This window comes from Genypterus blacodes, unplaced genomic scaffold (assembly GCF_046128005.1).
Source record: "Genypterus blacodes isolate CSIRO-AG114 ecotype Tasmania unplaced genomic scaffold, CSIRO-AGI_Gbla_v1 ptg000099l_1, whole genome shotgun sequence".
Lineage (NCBI taxonomy): Eukaryota > Metazoa > Chordata > Actinopteri > Ophidiiformes > Ophidiidae > Genypterus > Genypterus blacodes.
In genome coordinates this window covers 2,058,502-2,081,230 of record NW_027466903.1, presented here as the reverse complement: position 1 = coordinate 2,081,230, position 22,729 = coordinate 2,058,502, and the positions used below count along the sequence as shown (strand labels likewise).

Here is a 22,729-nt window from a genome sequence, read left to right as displayed (position 1 = left end):
ACACACACACACACACACACACACACACACACTTTGCATCTCTCTTACACACACAACTCTCTGTAAGGAGCAGGTATCAGTCACTGGGAGCTGTGTCATGTTTATGTACGGCTTTACAGTCACCATATATTGATAGATCAGATGAAGAGTTAACAGCAATACTAATGTTGACTCCTATCACAACATTCAGTTGGTTAGTAATACATCAAAAACAAAGTACTGTATACTGATAACCATACCGAAGCTTAAGAGGACACTGATACTGATCATCAGTACAGTCGAGTTTGTTTATCAATAACATCTGTTATTTCTAGAGGGAACCACAAAGTTCCTGATCAGCTGACACACAAACCTTTGGCTGGTATCCCCCAAAAAAACACCTTCACAATGAACACCGTACACACCCTAGCAACACTTTACCTTAGCAGTCACTTATTGACCATCCGGTGTTAATAATAAATTCCCTCAGACACCCTAGCAACCAATAATACTCATAGTACAACTAGTCCAATTAAACAGAAATACAGAAATAACTGGAGTCCAGTGTCCTCTTAAGCTCCACCCATATGAAAGCATGGAACACAAACCACCTACAAACACACACACAGATGTGTGTGTGTGTGTGTGTGTGTGTGTGTGTGTGTGTGTGTGACAGAGAGGCTCAGTTCACGTCCCCTTCAATCACCTCAAATGGAACCACAAAGTGCAAAACAAACAAATTTGGATATGAGATCCCAAAGTGACCAAAAGGGACGTGGTCTCAGTGGACACGCTAGACACGGAGAGGCAGGTCCAAAGTCCACAGATTGTAACACAAGTAAAGGGGATTACTTACAAAATGATTTGGTCTGTAGAAAAACAAGTCTGAAGTGTCTCACACTTGTGGTGTGATGACGTACTGATCGTCGTCCCTGTGAAACGGGAAGACGCTTCAGGAACTGATGACCAAAACCACCACAGGTTCACATTTAGAATATGTTTATGTTTGGATATCTGACACTGCAGTAACCATTACAACACAAACTGAAACTGCACTGAGGTGATCAGAAACCCACGTCTACGTACAAATATGGAGTTGTTGCATTTTAGCCGCCTAGCTGAGTCTTCGGCCAAAGCAAACGTCATGATATCAGAGTTTGCTGAATTTCTCAATTTTTCACAACTGAATTCCAATTATAAGAAAGTGATTGGTCCACTGGTATCACATGATAGTGAAATGTCATACTTGTTACTCATTTTTGGATAAATATGACTGTATTGTTGTGAGTAAAATGCTTCTTCCCTGTTCTTCCTAATTGGCTATAAACTTCTGGACTGTGAAAACAAGTAAAACACCTATTTCATCCATACAACCGTAGTAATATGTGATGAGTAACAAGCACAGTGGCCTCATGGAGGCGATAGACCGGATAAAGATTGTTTGGATTGTTCCACAAGAAGTTCACCTCTGAGCAGCTTAAGTCACGTATTCTAATACCACATGGCTGCTGCTCCATTACGCAAACATCAAATGTTGAAGCTTTACTACAAAACATAATGATTTGCTTGAAAAATACGTTCAAACTAGGTGACTTTGCTCAGGCTCCGCCCCCTTGCTGGAGCGATAACGTGTGATCTTCCTCCAGTTCCTGAAGAGACCACCATTCCCAGATGTGAGGTTTTACTACAAACACTGATGTCATACATCGACAACCATCTGACAGCTGCAAAATACATTTAAACATGTAAAAACAGTATAAAAATAAAGTTATTACTCTGATTGACAGAAATAATATGACTACAGTATTAACATGTACAACAGCACGTGGCACCATTGTAACAGAATTAACATTTTTGGTGTAAAGCAAAGTTACTATATACAAACACGATCAAAGCAGGAAACCAAGTTAGAAACTATTATGTGTGGGAACCATGACACCAGTTGGTAATTGGTGTTTTTGTCGTTTGTGCTGGAATGTGTACATATATTGAAGGAATCGTGCAGCTCTACTTCAAATCCATAAATACATCACACAGGACCCTGATTCTGGTCTTTAGAACTTCACATATTGTGCAGTCAGGTTTCCTGCTATAAACGCAAATTAGCACTGAACACGAGCTTGCATTGCTTTAACAAAATATTGCATTAGCATAGAATAACCAAAGCTAATAATAGCATCCTAATGACACTGAGCATTTTTGGGTTACAATGTAATTAGCATTACATTGGTTTATTAGGTTTTAGCATCGATGCTAAATGTAGGAGGGGCGTTCCGGTTTAGCAGTGGTGTACTAGCTTAACCAAAGGTGCTACTAGCTAACAGTCATCTACCAATCACCTTTCATAAGACATAAAAATGTTTAAATTCTAAAAACACAGAAAAACGTCCATGGTGTTAAATGATGCACTGTCGATTTCGGTCCAATGGTTTTCTACATCTCTTGGACAGATGTAGACGATGATGAAGACAAAGTCCAAAAGTCAACTGGTTAACAGGTGTGAAAGGGGCGTGTCTCTGCTGAGAAGCAACTCACCAGCAGGACAGGAAGTAAAAAGAGTCGAAGGAGGAGTGGACAAGAGTTAGCACAGATACATTCCATTCTGTTAGTAGGCTCCTCCCATAACAGCTCTTATTGGTTGTCCATGTTGTCTGTCTTCTTTCAAAACTCAGCAATGTGAGTGTTTGCAGCCAGACACCTCGCTAGATGCTCTTCCACCCATGACCACAGACATCAGCACACTTCCACGTGAAAGCTGACGCCTCTTATGGTGCTGCATGCTCATTGGCCAGTTTCAGTTGAGAGGTGGGACTCATACATGCTCAAGGCGTAATGGACGAACTCATACTGCTCACACGTCTGGATCATTCCACCTCTGAAGACAGAAACATAGTAAGAGAGACGGACAAAGCAACCAAGCAACAAGCCCCCCACCCTAGCAACCCTAACCCAGCTTAACAACTAGACCTCAGAGCATAACAACCACTTTGCAAAATCTGGCTAAGCCCTTTAGGAGGCCCATGGTGACGACTTACAGCTTCTCTGTGCAATTAGCAAGGACAGAGACACATTAGTGTGTGTGTGTGTGTGTGTGTCTCACCTGTCTACTCTCAGCTGGCAGGTGATACTCAGGACATCCACTACTCCCTCCAGCTGCAGCTGTCGACAGCCTATCGTCGTGGCGATGAAGCAGCCTGTCCGCCCGATCCCAGCGCTGCAAGCAGAAGATTTTGGGTAATTGATTTTCACCCTGCCGCAGCAGAAAGCCCCACCCCTCTCCCCCACCGCCCCTTTGTGTCTGTCTACCTGCAGTGGACGATCACTGGTCCCATGGCTGTGGACATCCGTCTGTCCGCCTCCACGGCGTCTATCAGCTGCAGCAGAGGCAGCGCTGAGTCAGGGGTTTTGTGGTCAGGCCAAGACGTGTACCAATAATGCTGCAGCTCGCGGGTTTGATTCCCACACTGCCCACGCACACGCACATAGACATACACAAACTTAACACAGGAGTCACACGGGTATTTTCTGACTGTGGATGCAGAGGTGTGTGTGTGTGTGTGTGTGTGTGTGTGTGTGTGTGTGTTGACCTTGAGTGTGAGGCTCCGTGTGGTGTAGTGTTCACACTCTCTGATGCTGCTGACCAAAACCTCCACCTTCCCGTAGATCCCCCTCTTCTCTGGCCAGTACAGGACACACTTCTACACAAAGACAGTTTTCATTTGGATCAACCAGTCAAACAATTTAGTGCAACACAATGCTGACACATACACACAATGCTGTTCATTAATGAGCTCTTAGCTAGCAATGAAGCTAACAGTGACATCATCGCTTCTCTTCCCGCTGCCGAGCCTTTCAAAATAAAAGCAGGAACACCATACCTCATTCTTCTCCTTCAGTTTGGTGATCATGATTATGACAGGCGACTCGGCCTGCCAGGCCATCTGCCAGAAGCAGTTCACTGTGTTCACCATGGGCCCCTGCGTGGCAATGTATGCCTTCTCGTCGCCGAGGTAACCCTGGGCCCAGAACCAAGGAAACAAACTGTGTCAGCCACAGTGACATCACAAAGTCATAAAGTAAAGTTTTCCTTTCACATGCAAACTTTTCATATCAACATTGGTGAAGTGTTTAGTATGACGAGTGGGAGCTCAGTGACTTATTGCTCATGCAGTGTGACGCTTCAAACTGTTTCCTGACAGGAAGAGTGTCTATTGTAATGTGGCTGAGCTACAGCAGCAATACACTTTCACTGTCCGTGCATGCGTGCGTGTGTGCGTGCGTGTGTAGGTGAAACATTGCAGATGTGGGATGTGATAACGTCCACACAGTGGTTTATGAGGGCTTTTAACTGTCACACTTTAGGATGTTGTTAGGGTGATTGAAAATGAAATATTAACATAGAGGGTTTCAGCTTCTTTATCTCATTGGTCGTTCGGGTAGTCAAGGGCTGCTAGGGTTTTGCCAGGTAGTCAATAGGACCCACAGGGTCACTGCTGCGGTGCTACTGCGCAACTGGTTGGCCGGCTGGTTGATTCTGAGCTGGTTGCTTGGATGGTGCCGGCTGGTTGCAAGGATGTTGCTAAGTGGCAGCTGTGTTGATATGTGGTTGCTCGGTTGTTTGACCTGAGTGTGTGTGTGTGTGTGTGTGTGTGTGTGTGTGTGTGTGTGTGTGTGTGTGTGTGTGTGTGTGTGTGTGTGTGTACCCACTCGTATGTAGTTTGCGTTGATGTAAGAGCTCAGAGGATCGTTGCAGCTTTTGGATCTCAGGATCACTCTGGAATGTGGGTCTAGGACACATGGAGAGAGAAAGTGGAGGAGAAGAAGAGGGGAGTAAACAGGAAAAGACACAACAGGACCTGGAGCCCAGGACCTGGAGCACCGGGTGAGTGACAGCAGTTGGTGGAGAGCGTTCCACTGGCTTGATTGGTTGAAAGGAAGGAAGGAACTGCCCCACTTAATTGTGCTCACCCCTGCTGTATTGATAACTCCGCCCCCCTGTGTCCAGGAAACCGATAACTGCTACTGTGTGTGTGTGTGTTACATAATGTCTTAATCGGGTGTGCGAAGTGTTTGGCGACCAGTGTGAGAACAAACTGTGCTGAGAGGAAAATGTGTTGTTTTACTGTGTGTGTGTGTGTGTGTGTGTGTGTGTGTGTGTGTGTGTGTGTGTGTATGGTCATGAAGGGCGGGGCAAATAGTGGATGGCCTTGGGGGTTTTGACCTCTGACCTTCCCATAATAAAGCATTTCCTGGTACAGCAAGGAGGGAAGTGTGAGAGTCTGGAAAAGTTTCTCTTGTGTGTTTCTTGGCTACTCTTGTCTCACTCCGTTTCATTCTAAATGTTTGGCTCATGAGCACTTCAGAATCATTTTTATTTTATTTCCAGCTCTCAAACACACACACACACACACACACACACACACACAGCCTGTACTCACTGGGCAATATGGTTTTATATCTGTTCTTGGTCCCGTGGTTTGGAATGTCCAGTTCTTTGGGATCAACAAAGTTCATGGGAATCTCCTACAATTAAACAAATGACACAGTTAGTTTAGGTGAAGACCTGTGTGTGCATGTGTGTGCGTGCATGTGTGCACTAACAGTGAACTCGGTGTGCAGTTTATGCGCGTTGTTGATGATGTCACGGAGCTGCAGCCGCGTCATTGGCCGTCCGGCAGACAGCAGGTACTCCCTGGACGCAGTCTGTCTAGGGGTTACCACGGCAATGTTGAGCGGCTCCACAGAGCCCAGAGCCGACATGTCCAACACCAGAGAGACATTAGAGCCACGTCTGCGAGAATGAGGGACGGAAACAGGAAGGAAGGAAGGACACAAGTTGGATGCATCAGAAAATGTGTGAATGTTTGGGAAATGAGGAGCAGAGTTTGATCAGCAGATGAATCTTATTTCAGTTTTAGGGTCAAACCAGTATAAAGGGGGCGAGTACTGTGGCGTACACCCACAGATCACAGATCAAAAACATTCTGTGAACTCTGACCTCATGACTTATTATTCTTCAGGAACAAAAGATTGAGTCAACTTCAGAAGATGTAAAAGTTTGACTTTGTATATATGGAGGTTTGGGTGTCGGAGGCAAAAAGAAGAAGGCAAAGAAGTCTTTGTCTGGCTGATGCTATGTGTCAGCCAGCTTCCTCTCCAGGAGACTGTTACTTCCTATTCCTCTGATTGCTGATTGGCAGCGATCCAGTGTGGACAAGACAAGCACACATGCACACACACACGCACGCACACACACAGAGAAAAACATCCTGTCTTCGCTCTTAGACTGAAATCTTCCTTCCTTTCCTACCTTAGGACCCTCTTAAGTGTTTTTTCACTCCGTCTGATCGCTGATGTAACCGCTACCAGAACAAAATGGCTGCTCAACAGCTACGAAGAACTATGAAAGAGAACTAAGAGAACCAAAACGCTTTCAAGTTCGCCAAATTGCCAAACTGCTTGGGGAAAGTTTAGGGTGAAGTTGAGGAACATCAGAATTGTGATCCATTTTTCTCCTTAAACATCCAGAGGGGAAGTCTGTCCGACAGCACGTACACACACACTTCATATACTTTGTTTGTCAGGAAATGTCCTGCTTGAGTGCTGATATTTATGAACTATGGACTGAGGAAGTAGTGAGGCTCACACACACAAACACACAGCTCCTCATCAGCACGTATGCACCTAAACGGCTGTATGGGCCAACAATCAATCAACAAGTTATATCAACCTGGGATTCAGGTGGAGCTTGTTGTGAGCTCTGTTCTGTCAGACCTATAAGAGTTATAAATAGTTGCCAAAATGCTGTGTGTTTGAAGTACAGTTGGTTGTGTTTTTGATTTATGTTCTCACATGCTGTGTGTGTGTTTGTATGTATGCGTGTTTGTGAATGAAATGCAGTTATCATAAATGTTCTCACATGCTGTGTGTGTGTGTGTGTGTGTGTGTGTGTGTGTGTGTGTGTTTGAACATGCTTTGGGTGTAAGAGGGACTGCCCCCTGCCCCATATAGGAGAGTTGTTCTAGTACCAATTTGTACAATGTGGCTGTGATTGACAAAGGTCAAATTAAATAATATTCTTATGAGGAATAAATGTGCTTCCTGTGTGTATTTTGCATAGCAGCTGAATAGGGTAGGCCTACGCTACTGTATTTTAACATCGGCCATAGTGGTGGTACTTGGAGAGCCAAATATTTTCTGAGGTGCCCGATGTAAAAAGTTTGAGAACCACTGCTCTAGTGAGCGCGTCTTGTTGGCTTTATTAAAGCTCAAGGAACGGACATGTTTAGTTTATTTGTTTGGTCTGTAGAAGAACAAAGTGGACATGTTTAGGAGGAAATGAAAAAGCAGCAAGGGGATTGATCACAGTCATTGCGTCACAGCGACATGATGTCACATTTACAGCGTGCAGACGTTGCAGCAGTATAAACCAGACTCTGCCTCCTTCCTCACCTTTCCTGCAGGCCTGCAGCTGGTTTCATCTTGAAAGGGGAGGGACAAGGCTTCAGCTCTTTACTGGCAGTAACCGCGGTGACGTTGTTCACAGGGGTGAAGTCGCTGCCGTTGACTACAGGGGCAGGGGCGGGGCTGGCGGGAGGAGCACGGGAGGAATCAGTCTGACATGTGGAGAGTTTCAGTCTAATCAATACAAGCTACTGAGAAAGGATTATAACACTTGGAGATACCTGGGCTGAGGGAAGACGGGAGGAGCCGGGCGAGGACAGATTTTGATTGGCTGATGCTGGGGAATGGGTGTGGCTAAAGCTGGAGGGAGTTCAGCTTGGACCATACTTCCTGCTGTCACAAACTGAGACACAAATGGGCTATCAAATAAAAATAATAATAATTTCACAACACTAATACAGAAAAAATGTTATCATTGGGTGCAGACCTTGGTGCCCTTTGACCTCTGTGCAATGTCTGAAGGGTCTGGGGGGTTTAAGCGGAGGTCACAGGGTGGACCTTTCAGCTGTCTGTCAGAAATATTAACTTTTTCCTTCAGTCGGTACAAAACCTGAAGAGTAAAGAGACAAAGTTCACTGATCTGCAATATTTTCACAAATTCATTTTAATTACATATATTTGTTTCACATTTCACAAAAAACAATCAGTGTATAAAATTATTATCCATTATATTTAGTTTTGTTTCTCTTTTTTGATTATATTGATTTATTTAACTACATTAAGAATATGATCTAAATGTATATGTGTTTATATTTTCATTTATGAAAATATCCAAAGGGACCAATTCAGCAAAAAAAAATGACAACAGTATTTTGATCACTGTATTATTATTATTTATCAATTCATTGCTACTATCACCACCATGTAAAGTCATTGAACACAAATTCATCTCTCTTAAACTCTCTATATTCTGGATCATTTTGTAGGAGTCTGTTTGTATTTGGGCATTTAGCTAGAATTTAAAATAAATCTGTAACCGGCGGAATCTGCCTCTAATAGAATGGAAATCATCCACTACATGGAAGCGTAGACCAACATGTGCTCCAGGCAGCAGTTTGTTAAAGAATCCCCCCTCTCCCTCCCTCTCTTTCTCTCTCCCTCTTTATCTCTCTCTCTCTCCCTTTTTTTTGCTCTCTCTACCTTGTCAAGCCCTGTGAGACATTGTATGTGATATTGGGCTACAGCAATAAAGTTGACCTGACTATACAGTAAAACGGTATATTCCATGCGCCCTCATGTGGACTATATGTAAAACTGCAAGCAACTCAACTAATTGGCTCATGTACTGCTGGCTTGCCCTCTCAGCCAAATCAGAGAGGCCATCACATAACCTCTGAGATTTAGATTTGAGATTGTGTGTGTGTGTGTGTGTGTGTGTGTGTGTGTGTGTGTGTGTGTGTCCTACCATCAAGCAGGTAACGATGATTATGAAGATGGTGAGGAAGAGGACGCCGCCATAAAAACTTTCTGTGGTAAAGACGTGATCCCTGGGGTCGCCCTGCAGGACGTTCTTCTGGAGAGAGAGAGAGTCAGGGAGAGAAAGAGGGAGAGAGAGAGAAGGTGTGAGAAACAAGAGAGAAAGAAAACACACACACACCGCTTTTCTTCCTCACATTTCTCATTCCTGTGAGTAATAAAATGAATGAAATCTATAAATCTGCTCTGTCTGTCCTCAGGCTGAGCAATGGGACTCTAACAGAGCCATTAAAGTTTTACCAGCAGCACTCGGCGCTCTAATAATCCCAATCCATCGTGTCTGTCTGTTTCCACGGTAACTAACGAGGCCAACTAACGAGGCAATGTTACAGGCAAAGGCTTATTCTGTGTGGATACACACGCAAACACACACACACACACACACACACACACACACATACCTCAGTTGAGACCCCTGTGATGCCAAAGTGGCCCAGGTGGCGATGAAGAATCCTGATATTCAGGGATTGGATGACCTCTTCAGCTGGTCGGGGCTCCGTATTCCCCGGCCTATCGGATGCCACAAAGAGCTCGATGGCATTTTTCTTCTCCTGCGAGGGGCGTTGGTTAGTTGCTCAATCAGTTATCAACAGTCATCAATTGAGAATACGAGAATGGCACATACAGGTTTCTTACATTTACGCGGTTGATGTGCACATGTCCCACAGGAACGCCCAATGATGCCGCGATGCCTTCCCGAAACCAACGAAGAAGACTGATGTTTAGCCTTCTCACATCCACAGCCAGGTACTGAGAGGAAGAGTGAGAGGGGGAGGAAGAGAGAGAGAGAGAGAGAGAGGGAGAGAGCAAGAGGAAGCGTGTGAGAGAGACGGACAAAGAGAGGGAGAGAGAGAGAGAGAGAGAACACCGTTCAGGAGAGAATGTAGAAAATGCAGAGCCTATATCAGCCAGTGTACACTCAGTGTGCACACCAATGCTACAACAATGGAAAGTAAAAGATGGGGGTGAGTTTATACAGCATTATCAAATTTAAATCAAACAAAATTAAATTAAATATGGAATTTGTCCTGTTACAAATCAGCCAAATATATCATCATTTATTGTGTGTGTGTGTGTGTGTGTGTGTGTGTAGTGGCTAAAAACTATGTGTTCTGCTGCAACTTAATTCAACATGAGAAACAATAGGGAGAATCACTGTGCGCGCACACACACACACACACACACAGCTGATATCACAATCTGCTTTCAGTTTGTTCTGCTAACTAAAATCAAACAAACCGATAACTAACCAGCTAACCAGCTTAACAACCAAACTATCAAACACTAATCTACCCACACACACAACCTGCTGCTCCTCCTACAGCAACCATACAGCCAAACACAAAACAGGAAAAGGTCAAGCAAATACCTGACGACCAAATCAACCAATCAAATGCCTAAATTACCACAATGCCAATAACATAACAACAAGCTTACCACATAAACATGCAGACACTGTTGATCAAAGCAAGCTGAGTGACCACAACACACACACACAGAGGGAGAGAGAGAGAGAGAGAGAGAGAGAGAGAGAGAGAGAGAGAGAGAGAGAGAGAGAGAGAGAGAGAGAGAGAGAGAGAGATGCTGCCTGTCAGTCAGAGATCTGGGACTCGAGCTCTTCTTCTGCCTGATCACCTCGTTCTGTGATCTCTGATTGGCTTACAGCAGGCCAGAGCTCAATCTGCCCACCGTGCCACCTGATTGGCTGTTGTCCAGGTAATGCCGTTATCCCACAGCACTTCCCCACGGGATCAGCTGCTATTTCTGTCTCTCACACACAGACTCAGAGAAAGAGTGAGCGAGCTACAGCACTAACCTTCTGATCGCCCTCAGGGCAGGCAAGCAAATACCAATATGGACCAACAAGGTATCAAGAAGCGAAGGCGGAACGTGTGTGTGGTGAGGTTAATTGGTAATAAATAAGACAGATTTTCTGAGTGTGATAAACATGAGCGACCCTAACTCATCCAAAACAGAGAGAAGAAGAGAGAAAACACACACACACACAAACAGATTACATTTGTGCCTTCTTGGTATAAAATAATTACACAAACATTTTGTGAACAAATGTTTAAAGAGAAGCAGGAAGTGAGATTTCCACACATGTACACACACACTCATTTCACTAGGGGGCAGCATGTGTCTGTGTGTGAGTGCAGGTCTGCAGATACCTGACGGGAGAAAGGACCCCCCCCCGCCCCCCCTCCCACACACACACAGCCTTGCAGTGAGTGAACACCGTCTGTGTCTTACACAACCCCCCCTCACACACACACATTAGTGATGTGGTTGTCATGGTGATGCGATGGCACAGTAACTGCCTAAAGGGACAGGTGGTCATGTGACGGATCTGGATCATGGCTGCAGCCTCGCTGGGCAGCGGCAACGCTTGAACTCTAATGTTCTGATTACTGATATGATAAAGGTTTAAGATAAGATAAGGGCTTAAGATGAGATAAAGGTTTATGTCTGTCATATTTGTTATTCAAAGATTTGTGTTTGGGCCTCTGCTCTTTGACCTCACTGCCTGTCCCGACATTTGCCAGGAAGTTCATTCATATCTTGAGCCAGAATGTTTATTGTGTTCATACTAAGTGTGTGTGAGTGTGAGTTCTCATGTTTAACTAAAGAGGCGACGTGCAGGGTGACCTATCCAGCACAGTGAGGACCCCAGGACCCTGACTGTGGACCGAAGCAGGAAAACAACAGAGCAACCAGACGCAACCACAAAACTTCCACATTTGGTCAATTACTTCCTCCATCAACTCAGACAGGCAGCAACCATCTACACATGCTCATGTTACAACTTAACACCCTGTATGTATAGATCCACATCTGATGTGAGGGATCCATGACAACATAAAGAGGGTTCAGGGTCAAAGGTCAGAGGTGAACATATTAGTATGAAACTAAACTTGTGTATGTCATGTAGAGGAGCTTCTAGAGGCTTTAACACGTGGTCATGGATCCATGAGGGTCCAGTCAAAGACTCACAGACCTGAAGAGAAGAACAAACATCTACACAATGGAACACAGAGAGTTCAGAGGTAATTTTCCTGAATTCCTTATGTAAACTCCCTCCCCGCATGCCCTTCTGTCTTTTGGTTTCCACAGAAGCTTTACCTGATTGATGCACTCCCACGATACATCTGTGGTGACTGAGTGCATTGGTTGTTAGACCAAGATGTTATATTAAAACCTGTGACTTTCTATAAATAAATAAAATAAAGTCACTGTGAACCATTTGCAGATTATACACAGTGTGAAACATACCATGTGTGAATAAAATGTCCCTTCAATTATGTGAAAATATAGAAGAATGTTTCATTTTATAAACCTACTTTCATCCTCTACTTCTTACGACAATAATTTGTCTGTCACTCTGTATGCATGTCTGTCTGTCTGTCTGTCTGTCTGTCTGTCTGTCTGTCTGTCTCTCTATATGCATGTCTTCCTCCCTGTCTGTCTGTCTGCCTGTCTGTCTCTGTGTCCCTCTGAAGGTCATTGTTGCTTATCTAAGTCTTATGTAACCTCTCATTGTGTAGGTAAGTGAGCCTCAGGTACGGGCTCCTGAGTGGTGTTGCTATAGTAACAGAGAGCTCAGCCTCTCTCGTCCATCACTGTGGATTCACAGCGCTGCTTGAACACCAAATACTGTGCTGTACTTAAGTTTGACCTCTGACTCCTGGGTTCAGCTGCTGGGAGATGAAAGCAAACAGGAGGGACTCCTCAGATGACTCACCACAGCCACCAGGTGGCGCGCTGACACTGCGGCGCGCTCTGGCCTCACTTCCTCCTTGGGTCGGGCCAGGAGGTTGAGGCTCTGCTGGCTACCGGGATTCTGGTGGAAACGTGACGCCGAGAGGGCAGCAGACATCAGTTTTGGGTGCCGGTGGTGATGTGACACCTGCAAGCTCCCATCAGGCTGCAGGTTCGCATCCCTCTTCCGATGCAGAGGAGCTGGTGGGAGGCGAGTGGCACGATGAGGCGGGAAGAGATGAAGCTGATGGTCACCGCAAAAACATCCTGTGGAGGAAAAGAGTGAAGAAACCATCACCATGTATCAGAGAAAACTGTTATTATGAATGTGGAAGTTAGCATATCAATGTGTTATTTCCCATTCAAAGTTTGATCAATATTAAGAAAGTATATGACTTATGTGTGTTTTATGAGAGGCCGGTATCTTTGTTCATTAATGCTGTACACTTGATCAACAATATCTTGTTTGTGAAGGCAACAAAACAGCTCTCAGCAGCTGTTGCTTCCTGTGACAGGAAACATATAAAGGTGCAGCACATGCTTCACCATCGTCATGTTCATATTCTGCCACTGAAAGGTCTGTGGTGGGGAGAACCAAAATGAAAGGAGGCCAGCATCTTTTCACAGGTCATGAAGGCGGTCCAAAGATCTCTGTTTGGGGAGAGCTACCTTGGTTCAGAGAGAGCAAGAGGTCAATCTCTGTTCACGCCCTGATCACTGCTTGCCCTGATTGCCCTGACACCTTACTGGTGCCACATGACGTCCTTTAGCATGAAGGCAAGAGAGTATATATGCTGACACAATTCTATGTTGGGTCATTTTCTTATTTTAGCAGATTTGATCCTCTGATCATTTTTTAATCTGACGTCTCATCGGACAGAATTTCCTTTAGTGATTATTTACTCATTTTGTAATTTTCTTTATATGTTCTTGTCTGGTGTCAAATCAAACTGTCTGCAAATATCTTCATCCCTTCACACTTGCTCCATTCTTGCACATGTGCAGGTCAGCAGCAACAAAAAAAATGAAATAAGGGAAATGGCTGACGATGCCCAGTGCTGCAGACACAGTAGAATGTGGCCTTAAAGCAGCGCACTGGCTGTTTTACTTAAGTGTCAGGATGTTCATCTCTTTCACCTCCGAACTCTCCATTTGTTCCTCTGTAAGTTGTGCCATTGTGTTTATGTTTGAACTTCTCTTCCAGGTCTGTAGGTCTTTCTTATGGATCCTTTCTTCCAGGTCTGTAGGTCTTTCTTAAGGATCCATGTTGTTCTTTCTTCTACATCACAAACACAGAAGTTTTGCCCTGCACAATGACAGCTGAACATATCTCCTGGATTCACTAATAGAACTGTGTTATGACATCATACAGAGGGTCCAGGGTCAAAGGTCATAGGGACACATTCGGTCTGTCGAATCCATAAACGTCCAAGCAGCTCTCTGAAAATAAACTCTAAATGTGACACTCAGTTGGTTTGGAGGCAGTCACGTCCCTCCTCACTCTCACTTCACACTGAACCACAAGCACAAGGTCACACACGCCATGTCCTTTTTGGGTTTGATGCACATCATGCCCAATTGTGCAACATTGTGTGTTTCTGATACAATAGTGAGTCAAAACTCAAAACAACATTAAATTAACAAATGTCTGAATTTTTAGACAAAAATTCTCAGTCTCACATTTCATACATCTATGAGATGTTTCCTTCATAAGAGATCATAGTCTGAAGTACTCATGATTGATTTTTATCAGCTGAACAATTGATTAAGGAAGGAAAATATCATCCAATAATAAAAACTATGTGGGTTATTGTTTGAACCATAGTGACCTTAAAGTTTAGTTAGGAGCTTCATTAGAATATAAAATATTCATGCATTATTCTCTTCATATTACAATAATCTTGAGGGATATTTTGCTGTACAAAACAACAAACACGTAAGACATTTTTCACATAGACACGATGTGGTAATATTGGTCTAGTAAATGTTTGTTGTATAAAATGTCCACAAAATTAAAAATGACCCTCAAAGAAAAGAAGGTGAACTTCATTCTGATCTTATTTTTCTTTTTTTCTGAATAACAATCAGACACAAACAGAAATTAAATGTGAATGTATTTGACAAGGTGCAGCAGAACATTTATCAATTCTGAGTAGAGGCATCCATCAATCAGTGTATTGATGAGCTAATGGCTCATACACTGCTGGTATTGATCTGTGTGTGGCTTACCTGTGATGAGCAGTTGGCTGCAGAGGAAGATGAAGCACAGAGGAAACATGGTGACCAGCAGCGCGGCTTCTTTTCTGCAGCGCCTCACTGCAGCGACCCATCCGACAGACCAGAGTGTGTGTGTGTCCGCGTGTGTCCGTGTGCCCGTGTGTGTGTGTCCATGTGTCCGCGTGCAGGCGCGCCACAGATCCGCCAAACGTCCAACGAGCCGCCGGCGCCTCGCAGCTGCTTCCACACCCTGATGCACCCGACAGAGGCCTGACTGGAGGAGGGGAGGAGCGAGAGAGAGAGAGAGAGAGAGAGAGAGAGAGAGAGAGAGAGAGAGAGAGAGAGAGAGAGAGGTATACTTGATTGATATCAAGAGGGATCGATTCGAAATCTAAAATGACTGAAAATACATAATTTTACCATTTAAAGGAGTTTATTTCCATTTGTTTCCCTTTTCCACATTGTAAGTCCAGCAGCTGCATTACAAATCTAAACGCATCATATATTCAGGTATCAGTGTCTCCATCTAGTGATCAAATGAAGCAACAACACACTCCACCAGCTTCATGTCAGACACACACAATGGCTGGAAATGTATGTGTGTGTGGTGGGTGGAAGGTGGAAAGGAACACAAGCAAGATGATCTGATCTATAAAAATGTGATAATTGCCTGGTAAAGTCAGAGCCAAAACAGAAACACTAGATTCAGCCCTGACCTCAATATTGTCACTTTCCTGGTTTGGATGACATCGTCGTTGTATTTATGCTAGTTTGGATGACATCACAGTTGTTAACTTAAGCAGCTCTGGGCTCTGATCAGGTGTCCTGGAGACTTTGTTCTAAGCAACATTGGAAGCAATAGTTCTGACCTTTTAACCTTGTGTCATTTGCTAGTTAAATATTTAAAGGAAACTTACCCAGTAAAAAGAACTGCCACATATATACAGTGAGGAACTCCATCAGGCACAAGGTACTACATGTCATGACTATTGAACATTAATTACAATACTGAATATAGTATAAGTGCTGCTGAATGTCAAACACAAGGCTGCTGACTGACGGAACTCCCGCAGATTGAGTCAAAGTTCAAAGAAACATGTTTATCTGTGCAAAGTCACTTAAGGAGTAAAGATGCAGCTGCTGTGTTCAAGTCTAAAGATGGTGGATGGGAACCTCAGCCATGTTGTTTTGATGTCCGGGGCTTCCTTTGTTCAGTATTTGTTCAAACTAAAGTGGAAATGTTTCTGGAAAGCCATTTATGAGAGGTTAAACAAGTCACAGTTTGTACCTCAGCAGCACTGTAATATGGGACATTTTTGGCGATTGTTTTTATGCATACAGAGGGGGAGGAAATAAAAGACGGGTAAAGAAGATAACTAAAACCATTAAGAGAAGCAGGCTGTGTAACGAATTGACACAAAAGGAGCAGACAGCGGAACAGAACACAGCCAGCACAGATATGATGAAATGACAATGATGTAAACGTGGAATTTCTGATGACATCAGTGTTGTAAGTTTGATTAGCTTGTAGGTTCAGTTTTTACAGGGTAACAGGAAGCTGCAAAAGGGATTAAACCGCCCGCCCCCACACACACACACACACACACTGCAGTGATCCAAAAATCCCAGAATTCCATCTGACTATCTGACTGCGCCTGAGGAATTTTCCATTGAAGCATTGAAGTTTCCTGCCCCTTTCCCAGATTCCCAGAAACAAACAGCACCCCTTTAATATGTGCGTGTGTGTTTCTTCCCTTTGGTCCACCTTCGTCTCACTTCCATTGTCCTTATGTGGAGAGGTCGTCACTTACAGGAAGCCCATCCCACTCCAAACCATGTTTTAACTCCCTCTCTCCTTCCGTCAGAACTGCGCTCGCTCTCCCTCTGCGTGTGTCGTGTGTATACCTCGTCTGCGTGTGTTTGGACCGGCGGATCTTAATCATGTATCGAGTGGACCCCTGCCTCAAGCGGCTCTTCATCATCTTCAACATCTTCTTCGCGGTGAGTTAAAAACACGCAGAAAGCGCCGCAGTTTTCGCCGTACATCCAGTAGAGAATAACAAAGAGCGCAGCCGCAGAGCTTAGATAGATAGATAAAGGTTGACTTTGTTGTTTCTTTCATTTTATTCGCTAAAATACAAAAACTTTCATCTGTTTGCCATTTTAAGTAATCTATGAACGTTTCCTGACTCAAGCAGGAGAAGAGTTCAAACAAACCGAGGGGAAGTTAGACATTGCTCACCTGCGTGTGTGTGCTCGCGCGCGCGTGTGTGACTCCCTATGTCGAAGGTATAATGGTCGGATCATTAACAATGTTAAATCTTTTATCATTGTTTTGTTTTTCTCAAATTAACACCGCTGTGGATCTATCCTGTTGGAGTCTTTATTATCTTTGTATTGCGTCATTAGGGTTTCGTTTGTGTTAAGCTTTGTGTAGGCGACAATTTTATCAGTTTTTACATGTTGACGTTACACTAAAACACCGTCATGTATTTAGATGCATTGTACCATCGTGACTTTATAGATGTTTACGTACATACGAGCTTTCTTCAGCGCCACTTATTTCCTAACTGGCTAAACTTTGCGTCTCGGTGCCACATTGGTCGTCGCCTCGGATAGTTTCGTGTTAAAATATAATTAAGGCCAGATTCCAGGAAAAGCTTAAATCCTGACCACGCCTTTTACAATGAAAATCCCGGAAGCTGCTCAGACCTTTTTATGGGTGTGTCGGTACCTGATCCGCCTGCGCACGACATTTTGTTGGAGCCAAAATGAAACCTGAGCTTCGGCCTGGTAATAAAGGCTACTTCATATCGGACTATGCCCGGAACAAACACAAACAGTACAAATTCAAAGTATAACTACCAGCACAACATTGATTCCATGCCGTAGTCATAAAGAGAAGTATTGCTGAAAGTGCTGCATGGAAATCCCAGTACAGCAGGATTTAGTTTATGCTCCCAACTGATTTAAAATGCCGCCTACTGTATGGAAATTATATGGAAATCAGAAGAACAAAACAAACAAACCCAACCAAGAACAGTGAGGAAAACAGTCTCTACTGCAGTGCAGGTTCATTGTTGTGTTGTTGTACCTTGACTGTCTTCAAACTGTTGTTTCAGATTGTGGGCGGAGTCATCATCGCCTTGGCCCTGCTGTCACAGGTCGCCACCAGCACTCATGGAGGAGACGGCGTAAGAACAAACACAATGACAACAATAATGTGATATGAACGAACATAAGCCGTCCTGTCTTTGCTCGTCCCCTGCTGGTTGTATATTGCAAGTCATATTGTAGCAATTGTGAAGATAAAAATTACAATTCTTTTGGTGGAAAGTGGTAATGAGAAAAGCAGGCTCATAACTTTCCAATCGACCCCTTATATTTTACATTACGGGTTTTAATTTATTTTAAAATATCTTTCTGTTAATATGACTTCAAACAGTGCAGATTCTGAAAACTAAAATAAATTTAGCTAAATGAAAATGACATAAGTGACTTTGAAGTCCTAACATAAACTGATATCGCCTCCTGCTGGGCCTTTCTCTCCTCAGATGGAGGGTCGTACCACCGGCCTCATCGTCCTCTACATCTTTGGCTCCATTACCATGGTGATTGCCATCCTGGGGGCCTACGGGGCTCACAGGGAGAAGAAGGGCGCCCTGATTGTGGTGAGTTCACTGACTCTGACAAGATTACACAAGTCGGGAAAGTACACAGGGAGGTGAAAGTCAACTGACATCATTCAGTGAGAACTGGGGAACTGGATAAATCAAGTCAAAAGTGTTGTCAGCCAGGGTTCCCCCCCACACACGCACGCACACACACACCACCATCCACTAGATTAGCACATTCTGGAGTCTCCGTTTATGTTAGTGGAATCTTTCACATGTTCAACAGTATTTTTTGCACTCAGTACTCACTCCTCTCATCTGTAGTTCCTGGTGTGTATGGTCATCGGAAGCCTGGTGATGCTCAGAACTGGAGTTCCTGCTGCCATGATTCGTCCCCATGTGAGAACCGATCACACTATTATGCTTTATATTGAAGCGTTGTGGCTCTGTTTAATACAGGACATTTATGTTTGGGCATGTTGCTATGGTTTCAGCTGAAGGACACGTTGGAGGAGCGCTTCCGCAGGGTTCTTCCTCTGGACAAGGCTTCAGAAGATATCCAGGGCATGGCTGAGGGACTGCAGAGCCTGGTAAGATCTTCACAAGACTGAAAGCAACAGGACAAACATGTTTACACTCCCAGCATCCAGAGCCCAGCGCAGCTGTCAGACGGGTGTTGCTGTGTGTGCGTGCGTGTGTTTCTATGTGTTTGTGAGTATGTGTGTCCACATTGGAATGGTCCTGAGGTCTCAACACAGCTTAACATTTGAACAGTTTTAGATTCTAGAATTTAGAGTATCACTTTCTTCCCCTCTTACATTCCCCACTTTTTTTTGCTCAGTGAGAGAAATGAGCTCTAGCTTGTCCTGCCATGATTTTAAATCTGGGCTTGAATGGAGTCAGGGCCATTCTCATACACACGTGGAGGTGCTCATTGGTGGGCCAGGGACAATATTTAGGTTTGATTATGTACATTGTGGAGAAAGCTAGCTCGAGGTTGAATGTAGAGCCAAACATGGTCAAGATATGTACAGGGATACTTTCCTCAGACCTGGGGAAGCTGTCTCAGACCATTTGGAGCCAGAACGTGGAAGGATCAGTTCTTACAAACTGTTCTTTCAGGGCCACATCTGCTTGGAGAGGCCCAGCATTTACCCATGTAAAGTGCTGTGTAACTTCCTTTGGAAACCATCTGTGATGAGAAATGGTTTCTGAGGTTGGCTGAGGTTCATCAGGATCAAAAACTCACGCCACCAGTATAGTTACTTTACATTACGATCATTTGGCAGACGCTTTTATCCAAAGCGACTTACATTACATTACCACCCTTCGCAGAGGGGGGAACAATTGAGGGTTCGGTGCCTTGCTTAGGGGCACCTCGGCAGGGGCTTGAACTGGCTACCCTCCGGTTCCCAAGCGGAAGCACTACCCACTGAGCCACTGCCTCCGCTACTTCCCCTCTGAATAATCTTGCACATTTTGCACTAGGTGTACAGTTATTCAATTTAAATACATATAGTTGTATTGTAAATACATACACTCTACATATTAAATTGATAAGCTCTTTAGTTTTAAGGTAATTGTGAGGTAAATGTTTGTTTGATTGTTTAATGTAGCTCCACTGCTGCGGCCTGTTCGGCTCTGATGACTGGGAACAAAACATCCCAGAGTCCTGTGTGTGCAACCAGGAGGAGCAGGAGATGGGGATGTGCCGCAGCATCTCTTATCAGGTGACACACACACACACCCACACCTGCTTATGGCTTTCATTATTCCTAATGTAAATAATTAATGCATTAATCTCTCTCTCACTCTCAGGTCTTGATGAGGCAGCAGAAGTACATTTTCACTCAGGTGAGTTTCTTGGTTGTTCTCGACATTGCACATGAATAACATCTGTAAAACTGAACGCGACAGTAATGTGCGTGTTTACATGCAGCCCTGCTTCCCCATCATCGCGCGTTACGCTCTGCTGGCCTCTGACATCCTGTTGGGCGTGGTCTTCACTCTGGCTGCACTGGCGGTAAGTTATGCTTTCGTTGTTTATCTGTAAACAGGAAGTAATGGAACACCCTGGAGGAAGAGAGAAAGGTTTGCGCGCCACCAGCTGGAAGACTTAACAGTGAAGACGTCAGACTCACCGAAGATTAGGAAGACGTGTTTACGTTGTGTGTGTGTGTGTGTGTTTCAGCTGCTGGGATTGGCTCTCTCCTCCATGATCATCCACCAGCTCCGCCCCCGCGCTCAGCTCCCCGTGCTGCTGTCCGTGCCTGCCATCTTCAGCCCAGCTCCACCCAAGTACCAGGAGCTGCAAAATACCCCAGGCTATTGAGGCCACCGCCACCTCTTTCAGCAGTCCACCCTCATCTCCATCACTTCCTCTCTGTTGGTCTTCTGCCGCTATTTGGTGCAGAAAATACCATTAAAAATTATATCTGGTTATTGATCTGGGATTGAATTTAACTTCCTAGGCTTTTTTCTTCAGTGTGTTGGATTGGTGCAATAACTTCTTTCTGATTTGTCATTTCACCTAACTACCCTGACTACTGTTTTAATCACACAAACATTTCATCCTATAAAACGCAAATTGCCTTAAATTTGACAAAGTTTTAAAAACTTTGTGCTGCTTTGCACTTAATTAAAAATAAAGTTTCTATTTTTAAAGCGAGAGAGTTAAATGTTTCTTCCTGAATGCACTGAGCAGTGGTACTGAAAAACTCTGGCTTCACTTGTGTTGTCATTTAGCTTTTACAGAATGTGTCTTTAGTCAAAATAATTGATCTGTTTGTAGGTATCCATAGCCTATTTTGTGTAATAGCTACAGATGTTAGCTTGGCCTTGGATAACACTAGCAAGCTCATTACCGCCTTCCTGAGACTGGAACGCTTATTACAAACCAGAGCGTGAGAAGCAGATGGGTTTGCTTTTCGCAATAGCTTCTTAGTGTTCCTGCACTATTGTTTGTTTTTCAGGCATAAATGCTAAATTGTCACACAGACTTGTTTGAATCGTTTATATTTCCACTGGGATAGATTCAAGTTCCTGACAGAGTCGCAGTCTGTTACATACATAGATTTGTTCTTATAGATGTGATCCTGTCATGTTTATATTTAAGGGAAAAGTTGAAAGGTAAAGAGTAAAACTAATATTTTACTTTCCATTAAAAATGGGGACTATTGTAAAATGACAGCGTGTACTCTCCCATAAATAAAAGTCAAACTTGATTGAATGTCTGCGTGGCATAATTTACTGTAAAAGTCAAAAATGAGTCATTTGTGTAATTTTGTCTTGTTCATTTAGTTTTGTACCTCCATGGATCTGTGAAGAGCTTTAAGGGGTCACCAGTAGGTCCCGGGGATCCTTGCAGAGCTGCTGAAGTTCTCATTGAGGTTCCTAGAGGTGGTTTTACGACACTTCCAGAGATCATGTCCTTTTGGCAAAAACCAAGTGGAGCTGAAGAACGTTGTGATGAAGTTCTGACGTCGCAACAACTTGTGGGAATTGATATAACAAAATTAAGCTTTTGTCCTGGAAGATTATAAAAAATTACCGTAAAAACATATACTTTCTAGGACACGGACATAAACTAATCTGATAGATTATTCTAATGCAAGTCATAGTTGAGCATTCAGATATTTGTGTGATTGTAGAGCTTTCGTTAAACACGGGTCATTGCTGTAAATGTTCCTGTAGAACTAAAACAAAGACAGCCAGGCTGTCAAGTGTTCATGAAAATGACATAGTAATGGAACCCTCAGTCACATGAGATGAAGACAACAGATGGGCTGCTCATCACTTTCTCATCTTATTTTCCATTTGTTTATTCATCTTCCACCTGCTTTTAAATATTCAAAATAAATTTCATTTGCAAATTTAAGATTAAAATAGGAGATAAAATTATACATTAGTTGAGTGAATTGATACAATTGTTCTATTTTCTTTACAAAACACTCCAGATTCAGTTTTAGATATCAAGAATTAAAAAAGAAAAAAAGGTTTTATGGTGAACAGTTAACAAATACCAAGGTTAGCAAGTTCAGATTAATTCAAATAAAATATTAAGACCCAGTTGGATTTCGATGTTTTAAGGAAAACAAACAAATGAAACACACAACAATCAGATAAGAAAAACTACAATGAAGAGGATAATGAAGACTTTCAACTTAATAGTTCTAAACGTTTCATCAAATCTCAAGTTTGAATTTTGATGTTAATTTCTA

The 22,729-nt window shown here is 43.5% G+C and overlaps 2 protein-coding genes across 2 annotated transcripts; one reads left to right on the top strand and one right to left on the bottom strand.

The window, feature by feature from the left end:
* Positions 1-80: 80 nt before the first annotated feature.
* Positions 81-15,158, bottom strand: ptprr (protein tyrosine phosphatase receptor type R). Its single transcript, XM_076159854.1, has 16 exons — positions 14,908-15,158; positions 12,662-12,945; positions 9,556-9,669; positions 9,321-9,470; positions 8,849-8,956; positions 7,871-7,993; positions 7,665-7,786; positions 7,432-7,566; positions 5,581-5,770; positions 5,418-5,502; positions 4,687-4,766; positions 3,858-3,995; positions 3,567-3,677; positions 3,286-3,443; positions 3,080-3,193; positions 81-2,854 (listed from the first exon to the last, which is right to left on the bottom strand). The coding sequence occupies exons 1-16, from the start codon at positions 14,954-14,956 to the stop codon at positions 2,761-2,763; spliced, it is 2,055 nt and encodes a 684-aa protein (XP_076015969.1). The 5' UTR covers positions 14,957-15,158; the 3' UTR covers positions 81-2,760.
* A 1,575-nt stretch (positions 15,159-16,733) lies between these two features.
* Positions 16,734-21,733, top strand: LOC143008110 (tetraspanin-8-like). Its single transcript, XM_076159712.1, has 9 exons — positions 16,734-16,896; positions 18,018-18,089; positions 18,450-18,566; positions 18,834-18,908; positions 19,004-19,099; positions 20,126-20,239; positions 20,328-20,363; positions 20,449-20,532; positions 20,701-21,733. The coding sequence occupies exons 1-9, from the start codon at positions 16,837-16,839 to the stop codon at positions 20,839-20,841; spliced, it is 795 nt and encodes a 264-aa protein (XP_076015827.1). The 5' UTR covers positions 16,734-16,836; the 3' UTR covers positions 20,842-21,733.
* Positions 21,734-22,729: the final 996 nt, after the last annotated feature.

What these genes read in the sequence shown, in the direction of transcription:
- LOC143008110 (XM_076159712.1), top strand. Translation starts at nt 16,837, where the DNA reads ATGTATCGAGTGGACCCCTGCCTCAAGCGGCTCTTCATCATCTTCAAC. An exon ending in TCTTCAACATCTTCTTCGCG is followed by an intron (nt 16,897 to 18,017) that starts GTGAGTTAAAAA and finishes CTGTTGTTTCAG; the next exon opens with ATTGTGGGCGGAGTCATCAT. An exon ending in GCACTCATGGAGGAGACGGC is followed by an intron (nt 18,090 to 18,449) that starts GTAAGAACAAAC and finishes TTCTCTCCTCAG; the next exon opens with ATGGAGGGTCGTACCACCGG.
- ptprr (XM_076159854.1), bottom strand. Translation starts at nt 14,956, where the DNA reads ATGTTTCCTCTGTGCTTCATCTTCCTCTGCAGCCAACTGCTCATCACA. An exon ending in TCACAGGGGTCTCAACTGAG is followed by an intron (nt 8,957 to 9,320) that starts GTATGTGTGTGT and finishes CTCTCTCTCCAG; the next exon opens with AAGAACGTCCTGCAGGGCGA. An exon ending in CCCGTCTTCCCTCAGCCCAG is followed by an intron (nt 7,567 to 7,664) that starts GTATCTCCAAGT and finishes TCCTCCCGCCAG; the next exon opens with CCCCGCCCCTGCCCCTGTAG.